Source organism: Hydra viridissima, unplaced genomic scaffold (genome assembly GCF_058129835.1).
Source record: "Hydra viridissima isolate aposymbiotic clone 2 unplaced genomic scaffold, HvirCarnegie_v1 scaffold_1, whole genome shotgun sequence".
Classification (NCBI taxonomy): Eukaryota; Metazoa; Cnidaria; class Hydrozoa; order Anthoathecata; family Hydridae; genus Hydra; species Hydra viridissima.
Genome location: NW_028324300.1, coordinates 11,891,449 through 11,915,283, shown reverse-complemented (window position 1 = coordinate 11,915,283; position 23,835 = coordinate 11,891,449). Strand labels below are relative to the sequence as shown.

General features: G+C 28.9%; 3 protein-coding genes and 1 pseudogene across 4 annotated transcripts; all 4 read left to right on the top strand.

Moving 5' to 3' along the window:
* The first annotated feature begins 367 nt into the window (after positions 1-367).
* Positions 368-2,574, top strand: LOC145187480 (pituitary tumor-transforming gene 1 protein-interacting protein-like). The gene is made up of 4 exons (XM_080063880.2): positions 368-568; positions 1,269-1,452; positions 1,655-1,726; positions 1,914-2,574. Exons 1-4 carry the CDS (start codon positions 458-460, stop codon positions 2,093-2,095), a joined length of 549 nt encoding a protein of 182 aa, XP_079920006.2. The 5' UTR covers positions 368-457; the 3' UTR covers positions 2,096-2,574.
* Positions 2,575-4,374: 1,800 nt separating this feature from the next.
* LOC149893356 (zinc finger MYM-type protein 1-like) lies at positions 4,375-6,777 on the top strand. Its single transcript, XM_090077047.1, has one exon. The coding sequence runs from the start codon at positions 5,214-5,216 to the stop codon at positions 6,681-6,683; it is 1,470 nt and encodes a 489-aa protein (XP_089933173.1). The 5' UTR covers positions 4,375-5,213; the 3' UTR covers positions 6,684-6,777.
* A 176-nt stretch (positions 6,778-6,953) lies between these two features.
* On the top strand, positions 6,954-10,861 carry LOC149893355 (uncharacterized; annotated as a pseudogene). Its single transcript, XR_016454741.1, has 4 exons — positions 6,954-7,203; positions 7,298-10,061; positions 10,192-10,424; positions 10,568-10,861. The product of XR_016454741.1 is annotated as an uncharacterized LOC149893355 (transcript).
* A 5,369-nt stretch (positions 10,862-16,230) lies between these two features.
* LOC145187478 (major facilitator superfamily domain-containing protein 12-like) lies at positions 16,231-23,345 on the top strand. Its single transcript, XM_090100391.1, has 10 exons — positions 16,231-16,917; positions 17,184-17,298; positions 17,377-17,577; positions 17,695-17,787; positions 18,069-18,161; positions 21,884-21,924; positions 22,087-22,228; positions 22,376-22,479; positions 22,646-22,776; positions 22,989-23,345. The coding sequence occupies exons 1-10, from the start codon at positions 16,451-16,453 to the stop codon at positions 23,054-23,056; spliced, it is 1,455 nt and encodes a 484-aa protein (XP_089956517.1). The 5' UTR covers positions 16,231-16,450; the 3' UTR covers positions 23,057-23,345.
* Positions 23,346-23,835: the final 490 nt, after the last annotated feature.

The window sequence follows — 23,835 nt, the reverse complement described above, 5'->3', positions numbered from 1 at the left end:
TCAGCCACTGATCTCTATAATAACTGGATTGCGCATCTCTAATATCAAAATTGACGCCAAAATCTCCATAATGGAAAGCCCCAGAACAATGAAATCTGATATGTGCGATAAAGCGATAAGTTTTACAAATAAATATAAATATAAAGATAAATTTTTGGGGCTTTCCAATATGGCGATTTTGGCGTCAAAAAATAAGAAGTTTGGCACGGAGTTGCGCTATCCAGTTATTATAGAGATCAGTGGCTTCAGCGCGTTTTATATAAACGTATATACCGTGCCGTCTCCTGTGCATTAAACCTCCTTGATAATATATCATTGGTTAATTAGAATATTATATTGTATATAGGAGGATCTAAGGTTCCATTCGGTCCGCAGAGTTTAGTATAGATTATTTGTTATCGCATTAATCGCTATTGATGGCTACAAATAGTTTTTTTTTTTTAAGGAACACAGTATAATGGAAGTGAAGAATTATTTGAAATATGTGTTAATTTTAACGTTAGTTTTTACTTTTAAGAACTCTTTAACCTATGCTAACTCAACAAGTGAAATAAGTTCAACAACGCCGGTAAGTTTAAAAACGTAGCTTAATGGACAATACTTAAAAGCTGGACTAAGTTAATCAATGTCAACCAATTTCACTATTTACCTGTTTATGAGAATGATTAAAAACACAGTTTGTTGAAAATTATGACTCACTAATACAATATAATGAAGTATGATAAATTCTATTAGAAAAATCTCAAAAATAAAAAAAGAACTTTATAAAAATTTAAAAATTCAAAACTTAACATAGTAGTCGAATAAAGAAAAGTTGATATTAAAAAGCTTTTCGTGTTTTTATATGTTTGTTCTTTTAAAGCCATCATTCACACAAATTTGTACAACTCATGGTAACTTGTTCTTTATTAAAGTTATAAAGTCTTCACTGCTTTACTTCCACCAGCTGCACATTTCATATCAAGTTAGACTGAGATAAAAAAGCAAATTATAAAAGTGAAAAAAAAAAAAAACTAAAATAAAGAAAATTGCAAATTTATTTTGTATTGTAAGGATTGAAGTTTTTATAATTTAGATAAAGTCAATTGAGTGTTTGTTGTGAGTGTTTTTTTTTTTTGAAATTCAGGTCTCTACATTTTAGCTGAGGCAATATAAAGCTTTCCAAAGAAATTAACTCATAAATAACAATAAAATTAGAATATTTACGTTCTGATGTAAGCATTTTAAACATTTCTATTACACATGTAAACAGTTGTAATTTTATATAGAGCATTTTAACGCCAACAACTTCTCTAAACTGTTCTAAATATATATCCTGTCGCACTTGTACCAACAAAAACAGTTGTTTTTGGTGTGAACCTTCTAAAACATGTGAGAGGTTTCCTTCAGAAAGAGTATTTCCTAAAGGTTGTGTAAAAAATGAGTGGTACTGGAAGCAATGCCTTATTCCAGGTAATAAAGTTAAGTTTTTATCTTAAGTTTAAAGTTGCTTATTATAAATTATTGATTATTTGTATACTTCTTTAACAAAAATCATTTATGAGGTACATTTTTTTTTTCAAGAATTATTTTAAGAAACAAAGGTTACTTAAAGCAATTAGTTACTTAAAATAATGAAATTCTGTTTTAGAAATTGTTTTGTTTGTTTTTTGAGGATACATTCTGATGATTGTTGTCCCATCCCTTGCATTCATCATTCTTTTAGCATTTGGGTGTTTCATTTATTGTGAGTTTTCTTTTTTTTTTTTTTTTTTGTTTTGTTTTGTTAATTTTTTCTTGATAATTCTTCAAGTTTGTAAATAATGCTTACAAAAAATTAATAATTTTGGTGTTGTTGAAAGCACTTTCAATTGCAATCTCTTCAAGTTCTTTTGCTTTGTTTTTAAAAGTTACACCTTTAAAATTCTGAATAGGTAAATGCTGCCGAAAATCTAACAAGAGTTGGAAAAAAGAGGAAGACAAAATCATGCAGAAGAAAAAAGAGCGTCAGTTAAAAGCTGATGAGCGTAAAGCAGAACGTAAAGAGCGATCTGATGCCCTTCGAATGAAGTATGGGCTGCTCAAATCTGATGATGAAGATCCTTTAATTAATTAGAATTCATGAGTTGTTTTATTTTAATATTTCAAGCTTAAATGATGTGTTTATAATGTATATCTGTTCACATTTTTATATTAAATTTCTGCTCAGAAGTGTGGCAATCTATCATTATTTGGCAATTGTAATAAGTTTATGTGTAAATATTTTGTTCTTAAGTTGTCTTTTTTGGTATTGTATTTTTGTATTAACTATTTTTTTAATATTTCTTCTTTTAATAGCTGCAACTTTTTTTAATAAGCTTTACTAAGTGGTTTTTTTATTTTGTTCAAATTTGTTTTTTGATTGTTTTTTGATGGATTCAATCAATTTTCTCCCTTAAATCTATTTAATTCCCCTTTATTCTATTAGTTTGACATTTTACTTCATATTTAAGGAATTTATGTGAAGCTATGTAAAATATTGTCAGCACTGTCTATTAAATATCTAAAGATTGTTGTGTTCACAAATGTTATATTTTTTAATTGTGATGTTATTCATGTAGTTAGTTTTCTTATTAGTATTTCATTGCATGTCATAGTTGCAAGTCAATGCAACAGATCAGAATATAATAGTTTAAAAAATAAAATTTTTCTCAGGGGAAAGAAAATAAGATTTTAATTAAGGACAAAACACAGTTGGCTAGAAACAGTCCTTTGAAGTTTGCTTTTTTCCAGTTTGATTGAAATTTAATTGTGTTCAGCGTCATCATAGTTTTGAAAACCCAGAGTCATTTTTCCAAAGCGAGAGAGATTGATTGTACCATCTAACATTCCATCCTAGCATATGCAAACTTTATTCATATTTGGTCATAAGCAATAGAAATGTCAAATCATTCTACTGCGAACCAGTGTCGTGCCAGCCTACTGGTGATTTCGATTTCCCCAATAGCTATGATTTGGATAAATACGAAATTTGCGAGACTTAGTTGGTCAATTTTCAAAGTCTTTTAAAGGCTTCTTTTTCAAGTCCTTTAAAGGTTTCATTGATTCAAAGTTTATAGGATAAGCCTTGAAGAATAAAACGTAAGGGTCGTTTATAAGGTTTCTTTGTCTTGTCTTACTGAGCAACTTTCCATGTCATTAAATTTTCAAAAAACAATTCATGAAAAATGCTACTGCAAATTTGAGCAGCATCTTTTATAACTGTTTTTTGAGAATGAAATGACATAACCATGGAAACCCATGGAAAAGCTTTTTGTATCACCTACAGTTTTTTCATAGTATTATTTCAATTGTATTTAAAAATAATGATAATAATAATAAACTTAAGAGCCATTGTCTGAGAAATGTAGGCAAAGTCTGGAAGTGATGTCTTCAAATTGTACTCATTTTTAGGTATTTTGTAAAGTACAATGAAAATGGGCCACTGGTAAATTTTTTTTCAAAAATTTTTATTATTTACGGAGATATTGGGTCCCAAAATTTGGCCCGTTTTGAGAAAATTTTGCGCATGGAGTGCAATTGCTACTTTGAGGAGTAGTTTTAGCAACATGGATATGACAGAAACATTTCTTTTTAATTTTTTTACTAATCTGGGTAGGTTTCTACAGTAAAAGTAAAAATTCAACATGATTACATTTTCAGTTGTCTAGAAATCGTGGTCCGAAACCACAACATTTGAAATTTTACCCTAACTTTGAGCTCTAATATCTCTTAAGGCCAATACTTGCACGTAGTTTTTTTAGGTGTTTTTGAAAGACACTAAGACATACATTGATTTTTTGAAACAAAAACCATGTGCATGCAAGGACCTGGGAAGAGTAACCTGCCAAAAATCACTTTTTGCGTTCAACGCGCTTTGATAGATTACCCATAACAACTGTGGCCTTAGGTCCACCATGAACAGTATAAGTTATTTATTTTCCTTAAATATGCATCTTCCAATATAGGAAAAAAAATCCATGTGCTCTGGTGATTAAAAGCCTACAGAAGTCCTAGAAGTAGCCTTATTTTGCCAATTTTTTAACTAAAAAAATACCCTAGCAACGGTATAGATATACTTAGCAACGGCTACTTTACAGCCATATCAATTAGTGCTGCTATTAAAAATTTTAATATAATACTTTTTTTATAAAGAAACTGTACGAGAGAACTTAAAAAAAATACATATAGCACTTAAAATAAAAACAAATAAAAACTATATATAAATAAATATAATGTTCTATCTAATATAATATATTATATCAGGTGGAACATTGTGTGTGTGTGTGTGTATATATATATATATATATATATATATATATATATATATATATATATATATATATATATATATATATATATATATATATATATATATATATATATATATACAGAGCCGGCTCGTAGCGTGTGCGAAGTGTGCGAAACACACAGGCGCAGCATTAAAAAGGCGCAAAATTAAAATTTTGCTTAGAAACAAAATATATTGATCTTTCAAGATCTATAGCTAAAAATATCAAAGGTACTAAGTCCATTTTTGTGAAAACTGAGTTATGCCCCTTGTCTAATCCCAATCAGTTTTTTTTACAATGTTTTCTGCTAACCAATCAGACAAAAGTTTACATTTTATGTTTACTTCTGGACAAGATGGCCGACATGGTGAAATCGGTCCCCGCCTTAAATTTCTATTGTCAGTTGTGAATGACATATCTGCACCTTATTTTCCAGATTTAAAAAAGATTTTCTTGAATGTTTTTATAAAAAATATACAAATCTCTTTTTTAGTCTATTATTTATATAATTATTTTTGCACATTGTTTGTTTTGGTTATTTTTTGTGCATAATTATTTTTTGTTAGTAATATTAGATCAAGCTAGTAAAATTGCATGCAATTACAACTGCCTATTTTGATGCAGATAGTGCGGTTTCAGATTATAATGCATTGCATAATGAGTTGTTTTTTGCATATTTTTTAAAGTTCAAATAATTAAATTTAAAAAAATGATTGTTATTATTTTATTATAAAAAATAGAAGGTATTATAAAGGCATAAAATTTTAAAGAACTTGCATTAAACCAAATGAAAAATAAATAAAAAACCCAAGCAAAAGGATTAAGACTGTTAGACTGTTAGATAAAATTTTAAGTATTATAAAAAAGGCTAAGTATTTTTCGATTATTGTAGATTGTACACCAGATAAAAGTCACAAAGAGCAAATGTCTATTATTATACGTTACGTTAACATTGCAAAACAATTGGATAACCAGGTTATCAGTGTCACAATTCAAGAAAGTTTTATAGGATTCATAAATGTATTAGATACTACTGGATTAGGACTTACTGAAGAAATTTTGAATTCATTGGAATCAAATAATTTATCTGTCATGGATATTCGTGGACAAGGATATGATAATGGATCCAATATAAAAGGTAAAAAAATTGGTGTACAGAAGCGTATAAAAGATATAAATTCACGAGCCTTTTATATTCCTTGTGTCTGTCACTCCTTGAACTTGGTTGTTGCGGATGCAGTCCAAGGATGTTTAGAACTTATGAGGTTTTTTTCACAAATTCAAGCTTTGTATAATTTTTTCTCTGCAACTACAAAGCGTTGGCAAATTTTTGAATCAAAATGTTGCAAATTAACAGTAAAGTCATTAAGTACTACCAGATGGGAAAGTCATGTGAATGCTGTTCGTGCTCTAAAATTGGGATTAAAAGAAATTTATTGTGCATTGAAAGAAGTTGTCAACATTGAAAAAGATTCTATTACTAGATTAACTGCTGAATCACTTGCATCAAAATTAAACAGTTTTGAATTCATATGTGGTGTTGTGGTTTGGCACGATGTATTAACTGAAATTAATTGTACTAGCAAACTATTACAATGTCAAACTGTAGATGTGAAGACTGCTGCAAATGCATTAAAGAAAACTATTGATTTTTTTGTTACTAAACACACTGAAGATTCTTACAAAATATATATTTCAAAAGCCAAAATTCTAGCTAATGATGCAAACTTGACCAATGAATTCAGTTCTATTTCAGGTGAAAGAGCAAGAAAAAGAAAAAGGTTTTTTGATGATGAACCTTTTGAAGAAGATGGTGATATACAACCAAACCAAAAATTCAAAAAGCAGTTTTTTGATATTCTCTTTAAAATAGCTAAAGAATCAATAAATGAACGATTTGAAAGCTTTTCAAGTACAATAGAACCGTTCGAGTTTTTGTATAATATCAAAGAAATTGATAAAATAGGAGAAGAAGGCTTAATTAATAAATGCAGATTACTGGAAAAAGTATTGACTCATGGTGATTCAAAAGATGTGTATTCAGAGGATTTGTTTCTGGAACTTAATTTGTTATCACAGAAATTAGATGGGGAAAAATCACCGGAATCTGTGCTTAAATGGATATATGATAGTCAGCTTGAAGAACTGTTTCCTAATGTTTGTATTTCCTTACGAATATTATTAACACTACCGGTAACAGTGAGTACAGGGGAACGTAGTTTTTCCAAATTAAAATTAATAAAAAATTATTTACGATCAACAATGGGCCAGGAACGTTTAAATGGTTTATCAATAATTTCCATTGAAAACAAAATTGCTGAATCTGTGGATATTGATACTTTAAGATTAAATTTTGCAAAATCTAAAGTTAGACGTGTTCCGTTTAGTAACTAAAAATATGTTTAAAATCAAAAAATTTCTTAAGAAAGTTATTGTATTTGTAGTATGCATTGTTTTATGATTTAAAAAAAGTGACATTTTTTGCGAATGAGCTCGGAATTTAAATCTAAAAGGCGCCTAATTTATTCTCGCACACATATATTTTTCACGAGCCGGCTCTGTATATATATATATATATATATATATATATATATATATATATATATATATATATATATATATTGTGTTTACTTTACATATTAAACAGAACATTTTATTTATTTCATTTAGAAGAATTAGTAGAAGAATTAAAATTTGTTAGTAAAAACTGCATTATTTTAATATTAGTCAATAAATAATTATCAATAAACAAAATATGTCAGAGAACAAGAATAAAGTCAGTCCTTATGAGAAATGCATATATTTTAATAAAGAGAAGACTTCTTGTGGTCCTTTTAAGCGTTGGAACAAAGATGGAATCTTTCAAGTTAATGAATTAACTGCTGACATAACTAATCATTTACATGCTTTAAAGGTATGAATAATATTCGAGTATTATTTGCTTTTTTATTAAACGAAACAGGATTTCTTTCTCCATAGGTGGAAAATCTAACGTTACTGTTTTATAGCTTCTACCGATAAACCAGTGGAATGAAAAAACCTTGATTGAAAGCCGACTACAAGCTTATCTTTCACGCTATGACTCATTATGTGCGTACCATCGTTTTTCTTTTGGTATTGGCTGGAAGCAGCCAAACAGTTGTCAACACCCAAGACATGAATTTCAAATCGGTAAAAAAGCACCAAAAATTAGATCCATCCCTTTGAACACCCTTGCTGCTTATAATGAAAAGAATTTATCACTTCCTGTTGGAGCCGTATTTTGCTTCAGCCACCTAAAAAGTATTTCTACAGGTAACAATATTCACATGTTAGAACCAGCTCCAACACCAATAAAGTCTTGCTTTCCTGCTGATAACATATATGTTCCAGATATAACAATCATTTCAGATGAAACTATCGAAGAATCAAAAAAAGCAGCTAGCTCTTTGTGTGAAGCATTTAGAGCAAGTCCACTGTCCTTTCAGATAAAGCAAAAGCGAATAGAAGACTTAACCCCAGGAACCAAACAGAAAATTAAGAAGAAATTTGAAAAATTTAAAATGCAGCTTGAGAAGATATTTGCCGAAGCAATTGCACCAGGTCAATCAGAGGCACTAATTTCTCAAGTGTTACACAATGAGGATGAAGATGGTTCAACACAATTGGTTCCAGAAGACCTTGTTGTACCAGTTAAGATGTTTCAAGAAAGCGATTCTGTAGGACAAATTTTTTTGCTTTCAGTTATTAACCATAAAAAGTACACTAAAGAAGCATTAATGAAAATCTTTAATTGCAAAAAATATCAAATTGAAAAAGCACGCAAGTTGCAAAAACAAAACAGAGAATTTTCCATACCAAAAAAGGAAAAGGTAAACATATGCCAAATGCCACAGGAAAAAATGGAACATTTTTTAGAATTTATGTTTTGTCGAGGTTTGCTGCAAAATGTAGCTTATGGTGTAAATAAAATAAAGTTTGACAATGTAGAGGAAAAAAAAGTGGCTAATGCCATTTTAATGATGAAGTTTAGCCATACAATCACATTTTATAAAGAAGTTTGCCAAGAAACTAATTATCTCCCTATGTCAGATACTTCTTAATGGAGAATTCTTCGTGGAATAAAACCTTCTCAAAGGAAAGCTTTGGCTGGTCTTGATGATGTGACGGCAGCTGGCATGGATGGGTTTCAAACTTTGATTACTATTTCTGAAAAGTGGAAGTATAAAAATATTACTAAGTTCCTTGAAAAGGGTAAAAGGTATTTGAAGAGTAATTATCCTTTCAAGTGTAGTGAAAGTTCCACTTTGCATAGTCACTCTACTTCTTTTGCTCTTTCAGATATAGATCCAGACTTGAATCAACCCTTTATAGCTGCTGAAAATGAACAATGTTTTGACTGTGCAAACCTCATTTCAGCAATCAACCAGGTTCGTGAGTTAGTTATAGAAAGTAAAGATGAAGATCTTCTATATGATTTAAATGTGGCTACTGAAGATGTTGAAGCCTATATGAAGCATCAAATACGTGATGCACAACAAAAAATGGCCAAAATAATGGCGTTTGAGCAACTTGATAAGGAAACTGGTTTTTGGCTGAAAGATTTTTGTCAGAAAATTTTGTCAGCTAAATTCCGTGAAAGCCAAAAGGATTATTTCGGAAAGAAAGGAATGACTTTACATGTTGATGTCTTCTTCTTCCATGAAAATGGTCAAATGAAAAAAAAAGTCTATTTCACTGCTGTCTATAGATGTCAGCAAAGCCTTGTTGATGTACTCTGTTTAGCTGATGTTGTTTTAACCAAAGTTCGAAATGATTTTCCTTGTTTAAAAAACCTTTATGCTAAGTCAGATAATGCATCATCTTATCATGGCATTTTCTACTTAGAAGCTCTTTACAAAGTTTGCAAAGCAAAACAATTCTTTCTTAAAAGGTATGATTACAATGAGCCGTCACGTGGAAAAGATCAATGTGACAGAGAGTCAGCAGGAGCGAAATGTGTCATAAGGAGTTTTATTGATGCTGGAAACAATATGTTGACTGCAGAAGATATTTATGAGGCTCTTCATTATGGCAATGGAATTCAAAATGCTGATGTCGCTGTAATTACAATAGACTCCAAAGCTTCTACTTTATCAGGAACAAATCTGATTCCCAACATTAACAGTTATCATTCTTTTCAGTTTTTCTCTGATCACATGATAATGTGGAGATACTTCCAAATTGGAAAAGGTAAAAAATGGACCTATACTAATGTGACATTCCATTCTTCAGTTCAAATTGTTAAGCCTTATAGTTCAACTTGCAAAAGTTATACTGCGCCATCAGTTTCCAAAAAAAACGTGTTGATAGAAGTGTTAACACTCTTAAGTTTTGTACACAAATTGGTTGTGCTGAATCATTTTATGATACTGAATTATTAGCAGAGCATATACTTTCACAAAACCACACTTCTCAATCTGTGGCAAAATCTATGGTAGACAGAGCAAGACTTTCCTATGTCAACAAAATGAACCTAAATTCGAACCTTAATTCTTCTGATCACCTGCTATTATCCCATTCTATCATTAAACAAGGGATTGAAAACTTCACAAACATCACTCGATGGGCATTACCAAAAAGAAAAGTATTTAGATATTCTTCAAAGCAAAAAACATTGCTAATGCAGATGTTTATGGCTGGAGAAGAATGTGGGAAGAAAATGAATCCAGAGCAAGTTCACCAACAGCTGAGGACAATGTTAAAGCCAAGTGAATATGTGACAACTCAACAAATTCGATCATTATTCTGTAGGCAAGTAAATTAACTTGTATATTTACAAATACCCAAAGTATGTATGCTAAAAAATGTGACTTTTTTCTTTTCTTGGGACTTGAGATAAATATTTAGCAATTTCCTTTATCCTTCAAGTGTAAGTTTTTAGATGGAGTAAGCAAAAAAGAACAGGATGGTTGGCAACCACTTTTTGTGAAGAGGTTAACTTAACTGATGATGTGATTGATGAAACTGTTGATATGAAAGATGCACTTGAAAACGAAGAAGATGATTTAAACAATGATATTCAGTTGATTGCAAAGGAGTTAGCAGCTGATTTTCAAAGTGGTGATTGGATTGTTGTTCCATACTTTATGCAATGGATCTGCAATAATTAAAAATGTAAGAAGTTTTAACACTATAATATTGTATTTTTGTGTATTGAGATCTATTACAAAAGTATTGGTTTATTAACCATATTAACTAATTTCAAGGAATATTTAGGAAGCAGCAATGATTAGACGTTACTTTACCTCAACCATTAGGTCAATGATGATGATATATATGTTTCTTGTATGGAATATTCTGTTAGACCTGGAAAGAACTGCTTCAAGTGGCCAACCAAAGAAAATATTCTCCAATGTTCGTCTCTTGACGTTGTTTGTAAGATTGATGCACCAACACCAACTAATCAAAGAGGAGATTATTCACTCTCAAAAGACGATATTGACAACGTGGAGATTCAGATCGGCCATTAACAAATTTATTATATTTTTTTGGTGATTCTTAGAAAACTGTATTTCCCATCAGTTTTAAACGGAAAAAACGTTGATCTTGAAGTTTAATGGTTCTTTCTTTGATTGATTAAGTTAAAAAAAAAATTTTTTTTTAAGTTCTCTCGTACAGTTTCTTTATAAAAAAAGTATTATATTAAAATTTTTAATAGCAGCACTAATTGATATGGCTGTAAAGTAGCCGTTGCTAAGTATATCTATACCGTTGCTAGGGTATTTTTTTAGTTAAAAAATTGGCAAAATAAGGCTACTTCTAGGACTTCTGTAGGCTTTTAATCACCAGAGCACATGGATTTTTTTTCCTATATTGGAAGATGCATATTTAAGGAAAATAAATAACTTATACTGTTCATGGTGGACCTAAGGCCACAGTTGTTATGGGTAATCTATCAAAGCGCGTTGAACGCAAAAAGTGATTTTTGGCAGGTTACTCTTCCCAGGTCCTTGCATGCACATGGTTTTTGTTTCAAAAAATCAATGTATGTCTTAGTGTCTTTCAAAAACACCTAAAAAAACTACGTGCAAGTATTGGCCTTAAGAGATATTAGAGCTCAAAGTTAGGGTAAAATTTCAAATGTTGTGGTTTCGGACCACGATTTCTAGACAACTGAAAATGTAATCATGTTGAATTTTTACTTTTACTGTAGAAACCTACCCAGATTAGTAAAAAAATTAAAAAGAAATGTTTCTGTCATATCCATGTTGCTAAAACTACTCCTCAAAGTAGCAATTGCACTCCATGCGCAAAATTTTCTCAAAACGGGCCAAATTTTGGGACCCAATATCTCCGTAAATAATAAAAATTTTTGAAAAAAAATTTACCAGTGGCCCATTTTCATTGTACTTTACAAAATACCTAAAAATGAGTACAATTTGAAGACATCACTTCCAGACTTTGCCTACATTTCTCAAACAATGGCTCTTAACTAATGATGAAGTTTTATTTAATTACAGACTTTATTTGACTTAGCACACTATATTTTTAATAAAAAAAAAAAAAAAAAAAACTCACCACGTATATAACAATAACTGATCGGGAATTTTTTTACAACCAAGTGTGTATTCATATTTAAAGCACATGGGCGAAAAACTGAAATGTGAAGTTATTATGACAGAAATAAAACAAACATCTGAAACCGAAGAAGAAGAATAAAGAGCAGTTCTGGAGGTGCCATTCACCACATCAATTTCATTCAGATTCAATGTTTAAATATATTTAAATGCACTGATATTAGATTTTAAAAAATGAATTTTTCACATTCCGTATTTTCAAATGTGAAGGTATGGTAGGTGATGACTTTTTTCATTGTTATTTTTAAACTCAACACAACCAAAAACAATAGAATCATGAGAAATCTTTAAAATGGCTTTTTTTATCACTGGCCTGTGTTATGATTTGGATTTTTTTAAAACTACTTCTAAATGGTCTAAGAAAATTATACATTGGTCACAACTTACAATATTTAGTGAGGAGCGCCAAATGGTCCCCAAAACAAACAAAAATTTCCGGGAAATATATTTATTGATATATTACAATAATATTAGAAATATATATATTATTTGCAATTAACTAAATTCTCTTTTTTTATATCTTATTTACTTTTGTTTTGTTGTTAAATACATTTGTATATATTGTATTATTATATGTTTTTCGGGGTATATTTCCCCGAGCGCCAGTAATGCTTGCGACACCATTTTACACAACAATCATAATCTTAAAAACATATTTTTCCTACAACCAAAGTAAACTTCTTGATAGGGGTGATATTTAAATTTTATAAAACAGTTTTGAATTTGTAGACAGTGAGTTGCAAAAAAAACGCCTCGGGAACACTTTTTCTTAATTTGTTAAAATGGATATTCATTTTTTAACAAAAAAAAAAATATGTCATTCTGAGGCAGTCAAAGACACCGGTATGCAGAAATAATTTCTGGCTGATTTAACAAGGATAGGAAATTTCTGCATTGAGCCCCACCAACTGAGAATCTTGCTCACAATCTGCACGTAGTTGCTTCATAAATTCAGTAAGTTCATAGTTAATAGATCCAATGTTTTCATCAGATGTGCATATTGTAGCATCTGGTTTCATGAACTTAAGTAGCAGCTGTTGGTAGAAGTCAACTCATCAAGTTTAATCAAGGAGTCAATGTGGTGACCAGGAAATGGAGAGAAAGAAATTAGAAACTTCTGAAGCTCAAATTTTTCATTCAATGTAGTGAGTTATAAAACTAATATAAGAATCAAACTTTTTCATTTGTCTGTTGTGAAACTAAAGCCATCAATTGAGTGTCATTTTCAATTATTCGACACACGGCATCTGTTATTTTTTTTTAAAAGATTGGTTGTTTTTTGTTTTGAGAATGTTGAAGGCTCTTTTCTTTTTTCTCTTAGCTTTAGTGATGAAGCTAAAAACATAAATCCTTCAACTTGCACAGAAAAACAACTACTTTCATATCAAATTGCAGTTGTTAAGGATCATCATTTCCATGCTTCTGAGATTTAAAAACAAAATAAGAAATTGTTTGCGTCTTAAGTTTCTTTTCTGGTGGCTGTTGAGTCACTGTATCATCGTCTGCTTTTCTTTTTTTTAACCAACCTGAGATGCAATCCTTATCTATTTTAATCATCCCTAGCTTTATTTTCATGCGAAATCAGATAAAAAGTTCAAAATAGTCTTACTTTAAAACTTATATATATATATATATATATATATATATATATATATATATATATATATATATATATATATATATATATATATATATACATTTAAGTTGTGGGTAAAAATCCTTTATGCTTTTTTTGTTACATAGGTTATTGGTCCACTCCGGAGAAAGGAGATCCCACCAGAAGGGTAAAAAATACATATAGTAAAAAGCATTTATTGGATATTAAAATATATAATTACCGCCTTTTTTTATGTTCAAACGAACAAAGGTTCCAGGTGTTTCAAAATTTTCTTTTGCTACGAAAGTACACTGTAGTAAAAATGGATACATGGATATACTGATCAAGAGATTTTTATAGAGTTTTTGTGTCACTTTAACGAGTTTCATACCCATGTGACCGGGAAAAAGGCACTTTTATATTTGGATGTGACCATTGAAGCAGCTAAATTAGAAAGACAGATGGATATTAAAGTAGTATAAATTCCACCTCAGAGTACACATCGCAAACAAACATTTGACACACATGTCAATAAAAGTATAAATTATATGAAGTCTGAAGCTTTGTCCAAATACTTAAATTCGATGATGTATCTTTGCCTCGTTGTAACTTTCACATCATTTTTAGCAGAGGCCTGAAATAGTTAAAAAAAGTTTTAGATGTCTTTTCTCATTGTGGTTTTTATCCTTTAAGTAATACGGTGAAAGCTTTTGAATACAAAAAGACAGAAATGCTTAATAAAACAAAAATTCAACAAGGAGACCAAAGTATATATTTTAAAAACTATATTAACTTCTCAAAAAATGAAATGTAACTCTACTCACGCAAAACGGTATATTGCAATCTTTACATCACCAGAAAATGTGAAATTCATCAAGGAACCACCTGCTAAAAAGGCTTCACATAAATATGTTGTTGACACAAAGCACATGTTAAAAGTGCAAAATGATGAAAATAAAGCAGTTAAAATTAAAAATAAACGAGTCCTTTTTTCCCACCTATTCAAATCACCCAAGCACATTTGGTGGTTTTCTACTGAAAAGTAACAGAGATGAAGTTTTATGTTGTGTTGCTGCAGCTATTTGGAATGAAGCGTATGAAGGTTGGTTTCAATGCTTGAGTTACAATCAACGGGCATGTAAAGGGTGTTTTGAAGTAGATACATGAGCAAATTTTGTGCCAATGACTTTTAAACGTCTCGCAAGTTCTTAAACTTTGTTATATTCATTATGTAGTTACCCAGCAAGCACACAACGTTGAAACAACGTTGAAATAACGTTGATCAACGTTGATCAACGTTGATCAACGTTATTTCAAAGTTGTTTCAACGTTGTGTGCTTGCTGGGTATGTTGTAATTTCAAAACGTATTTTTTAAGTAGATTTGCGGAACTGACGACTTCGCCCCACATAAATTGGTTATAAATAAATCATTTTGTGCACGAAAGTATCATTTGAAGCCACTTTATCCACATTAACAAAGTAATGAATTATTGTTTTATTTTTACTTGAAATTATTTTATGTACTGAGGAAATCAATTTGCCGTACTTTTATTCACCAAAAACTGCAAAACGTCAGCAAAAAATATATAAAATATGTTGTTACAAAAACATAAATAACTTTAGCAATATTTAAGTTTGAAATTTTATAACCATAAAGGTAAATGGTTGGTTGAGGGGCTTCCAGTAAACTTTCCAAAAATACTTAGCTAAAGTTGACTGAGAAATAAAAGCGTGCAGACCTTTTAAAAAGGTCCGCATTCTGACCAACAAAAAACATTTTTCTTTTTTTTTTTTTTACTACTAGTCTTTTTTATAATATCAATGAAAAGACAGGAAATTTCACAAAAAGGTTAAATAGTTTCTGAGATATTTACATTTTAGTTTCAGAAATGTTTAAAAAATGTAAAACTGAGATATACGACTTTTAAAAAAAACAAAAATAGCCTGTTTTTTAATAGGGTTAGTTCCATCTAAATCTACTAACGCGGAAGAAATAACAATCAGATATGTTGAACCCAGACTAATACTTATTGTCGACCAATTTTATTTTCTAACTCTTCAAATTACGTTTTAGTACTTTTGTAGACATCGAGTAAAGATTCTTAATCTGCTTATCTATACAAGAGATTACATACGCATTTAAACAAAAACTTTTAGTTAACGATCTTTATTTTCTATTCAAATAGTCTTACTATTTTATAACTATTAATTAATAAACTATATTTATAAAATTATATTATACAATATAAATTATATTATATAATGTAAATTATATTCTACGATAAAAATTATATTATATTATATAAAAAAATTATAAAATTAAATTTATAACTAAAAATTAAAAAAAAAAAAATATTTTACTAAAAATTTATGGACATCAATTAAAAAAAAAAGTTAAACTTTGTGGCTTGGAAATTAAAAGTTGATATTTGTAAATAAAATTGTTTTTTGAGACCAATGTAGTAGAGAGTGTTTACGAAGAGAAAGCCTAAACATGGTTTTTAAATGGCCCACAAACTTTTGCAATCATTTTTCCAAACATCTACTTCACTTATTATAAAGGTAAAATGTGCCACTTTTAAAGTGCTTTTAACACCTTTCATTTTTGGTGGAAATAAACTAAACAAGCTGCTAGCGCGTGACTTAAATATGCTTACGTCATTACTGGATACCATTCTGTGATAAAGGGCAATTTCATAGGGGGTTTGGGATATAAAGAACAAAAAAAATAATGCGTTCTGTTTCCTTATCGAAAACAAAATTTAATAAGTAGCTCACGTTGAATTATATACGTATGTAATTGCATTGTTAGTAAAAACTGAGTAGTAAATAAGGAAGAGATCGAGACAAGCAAAACATTCGTAGAAATCAAATAGAACGAGTTAAATGACTATCGTAAATTATTTTGTGTTTTTGTATGTTTCTCTAGCATTATCTATATTTCATAGATACCAAAAATAATAAAATGCCCTCATTATTTCCTGCAAAGTTAAAGTACTCTTATGGTGTTGGCCATGTATTGAACGATTTAACTGCTGCTATGTGGTTCTCCTATATGTTAATTTTTATGCATAAAGTTGTTGCATTTAACAATATTAATGCAGGCTTTATAATACTTGGTGGACAAATAGCTGATGCTTTAGCAACACCATTTGTGGGTTACCAATCAGATAATACTAAGAATGTAAAATATGGTAGGAGGAAAATATGGCATTTAGTTGGTGTTATTTGTGTTGCCTCATCTTTTCCTTTTATATTCAGTCTCTGTATATCAAATTGTGTAAATTCTCCCCAATGGTCATTAATGATTTATTATATACCATTTATTGTGGTGTTTCAATTTGGTTGGGCATCAACACAAATTTCACATTTGTCATTGATACCTGAGATTACAACTTGTGAGCCAGGCAAAGTTGAACTAAATGCTTTAAGGTAAAAGTTTAATAACTAACGTTTTGTTATAGATACACACACATACCTTATATATACCAGCGTGTAAGTCAATGCTTACACAAAGACAAAAAAAGTGACTTTGACAAAGTTGACTTATATTTAAATTGGCTTTTATACCAAGGAAATACTTTTTTTTTTAATTAAGCTTTTTAAAATCTTAACTAAAAGAGATTAGTTAAGTATGTTTATTTTTTTTATACACTGGGCTGGGTTATGCATTGGTTTATACAGTAAATATTTTTTAGGTATCTTTTTACAGTTCTTTCAAATCTTGTTGTATTTGTGGTATGCTTCATTTTGTTTGAGGTTCATGAAACTGGTATTCAAACATTGACCAAGGCTGATGCACCAAAGTTCCAGGTAAATTTGCAAAATTATTTACAAGTTATAGAATTGACAAAGATATAGTAATAGTTTTTTTATTCTTCTTATGATTAGATTTTAGCTGTTGCTATGGTAGCACTTGGTCTTCTATTTATGATTGTATTTCATGTGGGTGTAAAGGAACCACAAGTATGCAATAAGTATATTGATCTTTATGCTGATGAAGAATCAACAAGCTCACTTGTTAGGAACATTCAATCAGCTTCATCTCAAAAGACTATAGCATCCTGGTTCAAAACACCTTTGTTTTATCAGGTAATGGCTAAATCTAAAGTTTTAACGCTTTTTTGCACTCAGTACACATTTTGCATACATACATGTTGATGCATACATAAATTGAAGATATTTATTCAAAGATTTAATGCAATCCAGGTTGGTTGGCTCTACATGATGACAAGGTTGATTGTAAATATCTCACAAATTTACATATCCTACTTCGTGCTTGATTCACTAAAACTATCTAAGGTAAATCCCTTTGGATTTATTTTTCTTTCCAATTTTTCATATTGATTTGATATTAAAAGCTGTGTGATATTCTATATTTGGTCCTAATTGATTGATTTTGTTTAGTCCTAATTGATTAAGTTTGTTTGGTTCTAGTTAATTGGAGTTTGAATCTGAATATTCTTACTTGTTTCTTACTACCTTTAATAATCTGACGATTGAAATTATTTATCTTTAAGATGAAAAATTATTTTAGCTCCTTACATACATGAAGGTTAAAAAAATTTTTTTTTTTTTTTTAGAATTCAATAGCAATAGCCCCTGCAATTATATATGTTAGTGGAATAATTGCCTCGGCATTAGCAAAAATATTCAATACAAGACTTGGACTTAAGGTATAGTTTTGTTACATATGTAATATATATACATATGTAATATATAATATTGCACTGAAATAACAGCTGGGAAACCTGGTGCCATGTGCCGGGTTTTCCAGCTGTTAAATATAAAACTTTACTGTATTAATCAGAAATGCAATTGCAGCTATGTAGTAATGTTTTTGGGGGCTAAACCACACTGTAATAATGCAGCTTTTTTTTTTGTAACAAACACATCAATAAATCACAATAATCTTCTCTCCAAACAAAAACCTGGCTTAACAAATTTTCTCATTCATTTATAATGTATATTTTTCCAAAAATATCATTCAAAAATCCTCATAAAGAACTGTTAACTTGGTTCTAGCTAATATATATATATATATATATATATATATATATATATATATATATATATATATATATATATATATATATATATATATATATAATATTTGCGAATTATTTACTAATTCAATTTTATTTTGCAGTAATTATGCTCAAGCATCAAACATTAATTGCTTGTATTCATTAAAATTGCTGCGCTGCCCATTTCTACTTTAATTTCATATTAAAATGATCTCTTTGTATTTAAACTGTTTGTGTTTCCACTATGATTGTCTAGAATAACATAATCATCTAGGGATTTGTTGATTTCTTTGGTCTTGTATTTTTTCCTTTTTTTATTGCTAGAAAATAAGTCTTTTTGTTGTAATACTAAACATTCTATGCTACAAGATACAATTGTTCTTTGGATTTTCATGTTTTAGTGTATATCTTCAAAGTTAAGAATTTTCTGCAGTACCCTTTTAAATACCTTTAAAGTATTTTTAATAAGGTATCTTTAACACAGGTTGCATGAAACATTTTAAAAGTGACACCTTAAGAAGAAACAAACATTCTATGCCATCTGAATATTTCATCTTTCATAAAAACATATTAGGAAATTAAAATTAAAGTTGATCATACTGTTTGTGAAAAATCAAATGAGACTATGGGAAAAGTATTTTTACATGAAGAATTGCTGATGAAAAAGTTTTTTAAAGAAATACTGTAAACAAAAACTGAATCAAAAGCAAATTTTCAGCAGTTTTAGCCTCACTTAAACATGAATAAAACTGGTTTAAGGGTTGTTTTGTAACTGAGGATGAGGATTGGATTCATCAATATGGTCCTAAATTAAAGGCAAAACATTTACAGTAAGCTGAAGCCAATTGTTCAGTTTCAAATCAGATAAATAAATATTTTCAAACAAAAATTTTTTTTTGGTATTTAAAAGGAATTTTTTTGGGTTGGTTTGAGAAACCAAAAACAGTTAACTTTATCATAAAAGGCACTGGCAAATAAACTAAGAACCAAAATTTTATAATGTCTTGTAATTACTCTAAATGCAACATTTTTACAGGTCAATTATGTGACCCACATTTCTTTAAAATAGAATGCACCTTGAAGAAATTGACATTCAGAATTCAAAGAGTTTAATAACTTTTAGATGAAAGCTGTCTTCTGTCATTTTGTGGTTTTTAGTAGAAAGATTCATCACCTATAGTTACAAAATCTTTTTTTAATGATTTTTAAAGAAGCCACTCACTGCTGCATTACCTTTAATCAGTAAATTTCAGATTTCTGGGTTAAAAAGTCTTGTTTCTATGATTATTATTATTATTATTATTATTATTATTATTATTATTATTATTATTATTATTATTATTATTATTATTATTATTATTATTATTATTATTAATATTATTATTATTATTATTATTATTATTATTATTATTATTATTATTATTATTATTATTATTATTATTAATATTATTATTATTATTATTATTATTATTATTATTATTATTATTATTATTATTATTATTATTATTATTATTGTTATTATTATTATTATTATTATTATTATTATTATTATTATTATTATTATTATTATTATTATTATTATTATTATTGTATGTAAAATCCATATAAAATTAGTTGAATTAAAAAATATCGTTTTTTAAACAGCAAAAATATATTTATTAAATATTGATTGCTGGATAGCATAAGAAATTCATTTTAGAAGTAAGCAATTACATTTTTTTTTTTTTTTGTTATCAAATTTGATTTCAGGAAATTTCTGGTCTAAAGTTTCACCCCTCATACAGTTAAAAGGTTTTTTACTGAATAGTCTTGTAGAAGAAAATGCCCACACAAACTCAACATTTGTCTATTTCATATATTAAAAATAAATGAGCTCCTTCTATATAATCAGCATGTGTACCCTTATTTTCAAAAAGTATCATTTCTTTTTGTATCTTTGACAACAATATTTCATATCAAACTTGCTGCATAGTGGATTGTTCTTTTTTAGTAACACAATTGAGTTCATGCTCAAAAGATTTCTTATGGACATGCATTTATTGCAGTTTTACATGGTTATTGCAGAAGTCTAGTTATATAAGTTTGACATTCTTGCATGCAAAACATTAGGGCTGCATGGTTAGTCTTACTTATGCTATTGTCAGCATCCCTTAATTTGTGGAGCATAAAATTAATAGCAAAGTTTGTATACAGGTTAGTCAAATTCTTGCAGATTGGTAGCCAATTATATTAGATTGGTAGCCTATCATCTTCAAATTCTTGGAAGCCTATTATAGTATTGGTATGCAAACTCTACTAATGCATGTTGTTGAGTAACAACCAGCAACCTTTCAACTTTTAATACTAACTCCATCCTTCATTATAGCAACAGTTTTGTTGCATATATCAAATATGGCTATGCTCTCCAAATTTTTCTGATAATTCAATGCACTTTTCTGCCGGCATTAAACCTGTTAGTCACACTAAATGTAAACTATCAATAATCAAGGACAGAACTGATTATTTTGTCAATAATCATTAATACTGATACAACACTGATTTTGAAGTGCCATTCATTTGTTGAAAGACAAAGAAACCCTATCCTACCCTGAAATCTTTTTTTTTTTCTCTCCCCAATTCAATGAACTAAACCTTGTCTTCTTTTTTTGCTATACTCTACAACATCATTTTGAATGTGAATCCTATGAATTGTGCTTACTGACAGATTTCTGGATCCCATAGCAGTTAGAACATCACGTAAATCTTTTAAGGAACAATTTCCATTAAATAAAAGTTTATCAAATGCTGTTAGGCAGATCAGTGTAGTAAGAAATGATTTTTTTTGTTTTTTTTGTTTTCCAAAATCAAAAAGTATTCTGTGGTTAAGATTTTTAGATTAGGTAGAGGGTGTACTTCTAACATAAATGTTCGCATTGACATATTTTTTGGCTAAAATATAATTTAATAATCAGTGAAAATTGCATCATATATTTGCCTTAGTTTATATTTTCATATATGCAATTATGAAAGTTATTTGCTTTTAAAATTACAGTATATACCTTAACCAATTTAATAAAAGTTTAGTGCTAAGTTTATCTAAACAATACATGACATTAACCAATGATATTTAAGTTTATCCATAAAAAAATGTACATTCAAGAGTCCCAGAATTGATACTAATAATTGCAGCATTTCTAGATCACGAAAAATCCCAGAACACCAGAAGCACAAGTTGTCTTAGTGACAAAACTTTCCATACTTTTTGCAAGTTCAAATCTTTGTTTTCATATTTTTTTTACAAATTGCATTTTTTCCCTTGTAATTTTTGTGCACTAAATATTTGAATATATTTTTTTGGTATATTAAAAAAATTATTTTTGAATTAATTTTAGTTAACTTACTTACTTGGAATTGTTTTTATATGCAGTTCAAGGTTTGTGGTTTTTTTTATTACTTCTCATTTTTAAGATGTATTTTTTTTGTTACATATTTTTAAAGATTTTCATAAACCTGAAGGTGTAAAACTACTTTAGGATTTATACTTTTTTCAATATTTACTTTATTTTATTGATTTATGTACAGTATGATCTTTTAGTGCTTGGTTTTACAAACTTGAGGAGCTGTCAGAACGTTTCAGGAATGAAGCATATGGTGCCACAGTTCTTCTTGGAATGGGGGGATCAACACTTCTTATTGTTACTTTGGCCATGATATCTGAGATGATTGACAAAAATACGGTGTTTATTCTTATGATCTTTTCTATAAAAACCTCAAATTAAATTTTGAATTGCTTTTTTTTTTTGTATTTTTTCATAGAAAGAATGCTTGCTTTAAATCTCTTTTTCTAAACTGTTGGTAATATAAAACTACTTTTTATGAATTAGAATACTGCTGCATTTGTTTATGGTTCAATGAGTTTTTTGGATAAACTCTCAAATGGAGCAGCAGTGATGGTCATTCAGTATATGCAGCCATGCAAGAATATTCCGTATGTTATTTTAACTTTTTCAAATAGCCTATTTACATCAGATGACAATTGTTATGTTATTTAGTCCCAGTCTTTACGTCAAAAACCTAATTTGCTAACATTATCAAGTAAACATGGACCAATTGCAGAAATATTTCTTGACATCAATTTTTTTATCGTATCTTAGAGTTTGTTGCACTGAATGCCAAGAGTATTATCGGTATGTTATGAGTGTGGTACCAGGTGGTTGTGCGGTTTTAGGACTAGTATGCCTTGCTACATTGATTACATCTTCATTTGGATCATACAAGAAACAAGGTTTTGTTTTTATGTAATTTTTTTTATATTGCTCGAAAGGTCATATTTGAGCGATTCTCTAAAGATTTTATTAAAATTAACACTCTGATTTATCATCTATAGCTTTAATTACTCATACAAATTTTTTCAAAAAAAAGAAATGTTGTCTTATGTTTAAAATAAAGTTGATTAAACATCTCTGAAAAACTAACCTTTATATTTCTTTTGTTTAGATAACCAAATTAACAAGAAGTCGTATGGTGCCATCGAAAATAATCACAGCATACAACAGACCACTTAGTTGACCGGTGAATTGAACTTCTATGGGCAAACTTTAATTTAAAGCATCTTAAAAGTTTTTACAGTTTAATTAATTAGACTTTATTATTATTTTGTATTCGTTTTAAATGTAAATATGTAATTTTTAGATATTTGCTATATTCCAGGTGGATTAAACATTTTATAGTGAACAATTTATATTCACATATCTCACAGATTTTTTAAATCTTGAATCAAGTTGTAAAAATGGAAACAGATTTTAAAATGAATTTTAAAAATATTTGCGATAAAATATCTTTGAATTTTTAAAATGATTTATTGTATATATAATCTTCATTAAAACAGAGAATCTTAAAGCTTAATAATGAAAAAAAATATCACAAGGTGCCCCCTAATAGTTATTTAAATGAATAGTTGCTACTCTTCATTGTTAAACATTTCGTTGTATTATTATAGATATAGCATTCAGTTTCTTAAATATTTTCCTAGCATGTGTAATTTCAAAGTTAGTTATTTCACTCAAAAAATCGTTAAACATCGTTATAAAATCGTTAATCGTTATCAATCGTTAATCAAATTTGATTGGTACGGCCAATCAACGCAAAATAATGCAACACACAGTGCAGTATCAGGGGCCAATGCTATAAACATAAAAAACGAAGTTTTTTCCGTAAAACACGAAGTTTTTACCGTAAAAAGCGAAGAAAAAAAAAATCCATTGCTATAAACATTCTAAAAACTCCGTTTTTAAGATAAAAACTTCGCTATTAAATCCAATGCTATAAACGAACAAGGGAATCG